We start from the raw sequence: 7282 nt of genomic DNA, 5'->3' as shown, positions 1-7282 counted from the left end.
GATTTGCCCTGAGGTCTGGGGGGGGGGTGGGGGGGGGGGGCAAATCACTGAGAGGGTAAAAACTTCAGAATACGGAATAATTCTATAGAAATAAAAAAATAACCGAAGAAAATATAGTAAAAATATATACATATATATTTCTCTTCACGTGAAAATATATTTATATATTTTCCTTTTAGTTGATTCGTACTTCAAAACAGCGACATCAACTTCAAGTACTTTTTAGAGTACAATAAAAAAAAAATATACATGACCCCGTGTCAAAATACATTTCGGAATATATAATTTAAATAAAACTACAAACGATATATTTTCTATGTATTGTATTATTATTTAAATATTTAGAAACCCTCGTGTGTACACAGGAGTACCTTTAAGTACTCTCAGGAGTACACGCACTACTTACAAACAAATCCGAATCAAACGGTTTGGTGTCAATAATAAAAGTCAACATCGATATATATTGAAATGTATTCATCAATATATTATGTATATTATGTATATATATTTTTTAAATATATAGCGTTTTTTTAAACTGAGAAAAAAAACAAAATTATTATTATTAATAATAATAATAATTATTATTATTGTTATGGACGAGGTCACGTGCTCCGTGCGTAAAGAATGACGCCTTTAATCTCCGATAAACTGCGTTAAACACCGTCAACACGGAGCTAATTTTTCACTACGATACAACGTTACGACTGGGAGTTCGTCAAAACACTTTATTCTCGTAACTGATTCAATTCACTTTTTTTTTTTTTTGTCACGAACTGCAACTGTACCGAGTCAGCGATAAAAAAAAACCCGTCATCAACCAAAACAAACAACAAGTGTTTACTCAACACTCCCGAGGTCAGGGAGTTGTTTGTTTGTTTGTATGTTTTTATATTAATTATATTTGTATAAAGCAGCGCGGGAAAGTTCAGAACGTTTGACGTGTTTGTTTTTTTGTTTTGTTTTTTGTTTGTTTGTTTTTAATGTAATTGTTTTTTCCGCGGCGGTTTGATCATCATGTGGAAACACTAGCCTGACGAATACTTTAACGATTAAAACAGAGTAAATGAGGGCGATAACGATCAAAATAAAATAAACCGTAAAAATCATTCATCGTGTGTGTGTGTGTGTGTGTGTGTGTGTGTGTTAATAAAAGTGTCTTTAACACAGCCAATAAAACGACGTTGATGCAACGTCACGGCTCTAACAGCAGCGGAGTGATGCCCTCGATATCTTATTAATTCGATACATATTGTTTGTTGTAATCATCGATAAAAAATTTAAAAAATATATCGATTTGAATTTTTGTGGATTTAAATATAAATTATTCACCTGTGGTTTGATAACAATATTTATATTTTAATATTTAGCGATACAAATATGTATTTATATTGCGCATATATGCATATATATTTGTGTGTGTGTGTGTGTGTTCTTGGCCTGTACCTGGCCGGGGTCAGAGGTCAGGCCACAGCCGTGTGGGGCAGCAGAGAGCCTTCCTTCAGACTTATCGAGCCACGACACTGTCGTTAATTGAGCGTTGACTTTCTTCAGGCCTCCTTTCACTGACGCGGCCGCCGCGGTGGTTGTCGGGACACGGATCTGCTCCACACGGTAACCTAACCTGGAGGAGCAGGAGGTGAAGGAGGAGGGAGGGAGGGAGGGGGGAGGACAGAGAGGGGAGGAGGAGGAGAGAGAATTCAGAAGAGGAAAAAAAAATACAACAGGTTTTGTGTTTTAAACTGGTTCATGTTCGAGTCCCTGCGTAAAGAAACGTAAAAAAACGAACACGCGGCGGGTTCAGGGACAACACCGAACGTCCGCGTCTGTGTCCGCGGGTGTGAATCCCACGTCAGAGGAGAAAAAAAAAGTAAAAATCCATGAGTTTGACTCGGGTCAAAGTTCAGCCTCGAACCAATGATTGACAGCCGAGAGAAATAAGACACGGAGCTCCGAGGAGAGTCAGCGGTTCGACTCCAGATGTAACATCCTCCCGCTCTTCTTCTCGTCTCTACAGGAGGATGTTCCCGACATTCCAAGTGAAAATATTTGGGATGGATCCCATGGCCGACTACATGCTGCTCATGGACTTTCTGCCCGTGGACGACAAACGTTACAGGTACGAGTCCCATCTGTGGAGAGACACGTGCACGCACGCGAGCGCGCGCCTGCGGACTGCTGTTTTTTGTTTTGTTTTGTTTTTTTAACTCAAGCGGGTTTTAAATGTCGTAAATACAGGTAAAAAACTCCAAAATACACACATTTAAACACGTGATCCTGCTTTACTGTGTTCTCGTAGTACTGTGTATACCTGTATGTACTCTTGCAGACATACGTACTTGTGTGTAGTGTTGTGCAAACAGTTACTTCACATGGAAATTCTGAAGTACGTGGCACTGAGAAAATACATGTAATACACGTAAAATAGACACTTTTACACGCAATAGTACTAGTAGTAGTAGTATATAAATACTACATAGTATACAGTATCATAGAGTTTTCACATTTTCCTATTTCATTGCTTTTAATATATATCCTATAGTATTCCGCAACAACAGAACACACACACATAAATATACATATAAACATAAATATAAACATATAAAATACATATAAATATACATATAAACACACACACACATATATATATTTATATATATTTATATATTTACCTGGACTGTACCTTTAAAAACACCGTGTTTTTTTTATTTATCTGTTTTTTTCAGATACGCTTTCCACAGTTCGTCGTGGTTGGTGGCGGGTAAAGCCGACCCCGCCACCCCGGGTCGGGTCCACTACCACCCGGACTCTCCGGCCAAAGGCGCGCAGTGGATGAAGCAGATCGTCTCCTTCGACAAACTCAAACTCACCAACAACCTGTTGGACGACAACGGACACGTGAGTACCGCGATACACGCGACACACGCAGGAGCGAGCGATCCGCACGCGTGACACCGAGTGATTTATTTATCGCTGTGTGTGAAGGTAGAATAAACCGCACGGAAAGGATTATCGGACCGATAATATCGGTATTATTACATATCACAGATATTCTTATTTTTTACTACATATTCATAGTACTTGTTGTATTACTTTGTACATCTAATCATCCATTCATGAAACACTACAGTAATGGCTGCACCTCGGCCGGAGAGACAGGAGGTTCTGCGTTTGAGTCCAGCTCCGTTATATTTCATTTCTTCCGACGGACTGAAATATATATATTTTTTGTGTGTGTGTGAATACATCTTAGTTCTTGTGTGTATTTGTTACTTCTTTCTGCCAAAAGTCTATTTTCTCTGGAGTCCAAATGCGGTGTGAAGAAAGTGAAGTGTTTCCAGACTCTGAGTCATTAAAACCGAAAACCGACAGAACGCACCAGAACCAGAACAGTTCTACTGAACTATTTTATATTTTCTAAAACTCTTTTTGAACTCTTCTTCCGCAATCGTGATAATTATTAACTCCACACGTTTGATTACTACAACAAACTAAAAAACCGCGGTTCGGTTCGGTCTTAAAGTACCCGTTACCGCTAAGATAAAGAGAAAATAAAGTTGTGCATTTCCAGTCATTTGTCAGTTCGTTGATAAACCGAGTTGTTGCCGTCGTCGCCCTGAGGCAACAGCGTTGTTCCACTATGGAAACCTGCACACGTCTCCCAGAGGCGGCGGTGAACCATCCTGGAATCACCGTGGAATTCTGGAACGTTCTGTCAGTGGACCGTGTCCGGGTTTATGCGCTGTTCAAAGACATCATCGTTCAAATCGGTTCAATAAAAGAGAAATATCGACGATCTCTCTCTCTCTCTCTCTCCCTCTCTCTCTCTCTTTCTCTCTTCAATTCTCATTTTCTCCGTTAACAATGAAACGAACCAGTGACGAATCAAACACCGAGTCCGTGCTCTGCGCACGTCGACGATCTTTGTTCGATAAGGAGTTTGTCCAGAGTCAGAAGAAATTACGCGGAGAGACTTTGATTTAAATCAGAACCGCGGTTCGACGGGAAACATGAAAGCGTTTCTTTAGAATTTAATAATATTTGACATTTCAAATGAAGTGAATATTTTACACGTTTTTATGACGGAATAAGTTCAGTACTGTCTCCCCCGGTGATATATTTATATTAGAAGGTCAATAAACCGAACCGGTTTTCAGACGGTTTTACTCTTTAACACATTCGTTCGGTTCGGTGGGGGTTCTGGCCGAGTCTTGACCCGCGCTCTGTGCGTGTCTGTTCCAGATCATTCTGAACTCCATGCACCGGTACCAGCCCAGGTTCCACGTGGTCTACGTGGACCCGCGCAAGGACAGTGAGAAGTACGCGGAGGAGAACTACAAGAGCTTCGTGTTCGAGGAGACCCGCTTCACGGCGGTCACAGCGTACCAGAACCACCGGGTGAGAACCCACACGAAAACACACAACCAAATACATCACAAATACATGTTCAGCTATTAAAAATATATATGTGCATATATAAGATTTATATATATATATTTATATATGTACATATATAAAATATATATGCACATATATAAGATTGCTATATATTTATATATGTACATATATAAAATATATATGCACATATATAAGATTATTTATATATGTACATGTATTCACAGATCTATCTGAGCATTTGGATGAAATTGCTGCAGAAACAAAACGATTTTCTTTCTAAACGCAACTGACAATAAAATCGTTGTTTCTCACGGTTTAAAACAAAAAAACAAAAAAACACCAGATAAAAAGTCAGGACTCGAACCGCTGACATTCTCCCTGTATTTTTTTATTTCGTAACTGTGTCATTTGCGTTGTTCCCCAGTGCGTGTAATTCGGTTTAGTGATTCTATTAGTTCGGTTCTGTTCCGATCCAGGCATCGTGACGTGCACGAAGAGCTTCTCTGATCGACGTGAACACTTTTTTTTAAATTATATTTTATCACAACTAATCCACGTCACTGCAAAACGTACCTGTGCCATTGAGCCGAGGCACTCGTACACCGGAACTGGTACTATTTAAGTACTGAACAATAAATAACATCAAAAGTTTCTTTAAAAAAAAGTTTTAAAAAAACGATATAAAAATGTATTTTTTCTCCGTACAATTCAATTTGTCAAATACTTTGTATCTGTCTTACTTAAGGTACTTCAGAGTACATGCAGTATTCTGTTGTTTATCATTGGGCCGCTGTTTGACATAGTATTATTTATCTTTAATTAGTATTTTAATGTTACGGACACGGTACACGGTACACAGCGGTACTCGTTACTACACCTCCTGAATATACCGCGTGTACAAACATATTACTGTGATTTGTCGGGTCTTCGAAAATACTGACTGATATTTAAATGCATTCGATTTTTAGTTTTTGGTAATTACCCCGATGACGTCAACGCGTCTCGGCGCCGACTGTTTCACGAACAACGGAGTTTTAAAATATATATATATATAAATATATAAATGTATTTTACAAAAAAAAGGAACCTCAAGCAGACTGAGAACCAGACACGTTCCTTTTGTCACTGTTTTATTCCGAATATTTTACAATATTCTATTATAATATATACACATATAGATATATATACTATTAATATATTTTTACATGAATTTACTTATTAGAAAAATAATAATAACAATAAACATATATATATAATTATTATTAATGTTCTGTTTTTAGAACAAGGGAAAAAATCATAAACGAAAATGTTTGTATTTGTTTAATTTGTTTTTATTTTATTATCATGACGTCACTCAGATCACTCAGCTGAAGATCGCCAGCAACCCGTTTGCTAAAGGGTTCCGGGACTGTGACCCAGAAGACTGGTGAGTGTCGAGACACTTTTTTAAAATAAAATAAAAATATATAAAAATTATAAAAAAATATACATATATGAGAATTTTTTTGAAAAAAAAAAATATAAGAATTTTTTTTTTCAGCTGATTTATTTATTTATTTGCTGAGGTGAAAACAGTACCTGGAACTGTTTAAAGTCCCTCACTGATTATCTTAGATATCAGTGACAGGTCTTACCAAAATAAAAGTCCAGTGACTGGAAGAGAAACGAAAAATATTTCTCAAAGATTTTGCATTTTACACTCTATCGGTTTATAGCGACGGTGCTCAAACACTGGCTCCCAGGGCAAATACGGGGCCATGAGACTTTCAGTATTGGGGCGCAGAGAATCAATGATTAAAAAAAAAATAGTTACTTTTAGAGAGGAATTGTCCAAAAAAAAAAAAAAAAAGCAACACATATAATTTGGTTCTCAACCTCCGGGGCGAGGACCTACTGTATATGTGGATCATACAGCAGCGGGACACTGAGGTAAAAAAAAACTGACATGTTATTTGAATTAAATAAATTGTCAGTAATTCTTAATTCCACACGTGAAGAATCCTGTCAAAATAAAAGTCCTTGGAGACTGAAGCTTAACCTTCACCTTCAAAATAAAAGACTCGTGATAAAAAAAAAATAATAATAAAAAAACAGGCGTGAAAGAATGAATGTGGCGCCGACACCTGGTAAAAGAGTCTGAAACTCAACCCCTCCCCCTGTCTTCAGGCCCAGGAATCACAGGCCGGGCTCGCTGCCCATCATGAGCGCCTTCGCCAGAACCAGAAACCCGATGTCGTCTCCGGCTCAGCAGAACGGCTCGGAGAAAGGTCGGTGACAACACACACACGCACACACACACGCACACACACACGTACACATTAACCAGATCAAAGACTTTAATCAAACTCTACAAAAGACACTTGGACTGTGATCAGTTGTAATGACAGTGATCGACCAGCAGGTGAGACTCTACAGTTCACGGATCTTATTATTATTTGATTCTGGACACGTGAGAAAATACACACACGTGTTAAACACACAAAATTTACTGGACTGTGATTGGCCGATCAATTAGTATTATTTTTGTCCTGTATACAGTAATGCAGTAATACTGCAAGTGTGCGTATATGTACACACACACACTTGCAGTAATACTGCTAAAACTGTACAATGTTAAATGCAACACTTTGTACTGCATTAAAAATATGCAAATATATTTTGTATATTTTATATATGAATATATATATTTTATATATGTATATATATATATTATATATTCCAAACTGTATTTTTGACATTTTATTCTATAATATTCTGGTACACACCTGGTCTGTGTGTCTAACTCGTCTCATGTCCCCCTCCCCACCCACAGAGGACAGCAGACGGGACTACGACCGCGACCCCTGCAGCACCCCCATACACGCCGACCCCGCCCACCAGCTTCTGC

The 7282-nt window shown here is 38.1% G+C and overlaps 1 protein-coding gene across 1 annotated transcript in view; it reads left to right on the top strand.

Annotated features, from left to right (window-relative positions):
- Nucleotides 1-7282, top strand: part of tbx1 (T-box transcription factor 1) — an 11777-nt gene that overhangs the window by 2569 nt on the left and 1926 nt on the right. The window contains 6 exon segments of the mRNA XM_025053437.1: nucleotides 2015-2116; nucleotides 2724-2895; nucleotides 4240-4395; nucleotides 5754-5821; nucleotides 6562-6662; nucleotides 7208-7280. Of these exon segments, the coding sequence (XP_024909205.1) occupies nucleotides 2015-2116; nucleotides 2724-2895; nucleotides 4240-4395; nucleotides 5754-5821; nucleotides 6562-6662; nucleotides 7208-7280 (672 nt within the window).

Source organism: Cynoglossus semilaevis, chromosome Z, assembly GCF_000523025.1.
Source record: "Cynoglossus semilaevis isolate Cse_v1.0 chromosome Z, Cse_v1.0, whole genome shotgun sequence".
Taxonomy (NCBI): Eukaryota; Metazoa; Chordata; class Actinopteri; order Pleuronectiformes; family Cynoglossidae; genus Cynoglossus; species Cynoglossus semilaevis.
Note: the sequence above shows the minus strand (reverse complement) of the source record. Positions and strands in the feature narration are given on the sequence as shown.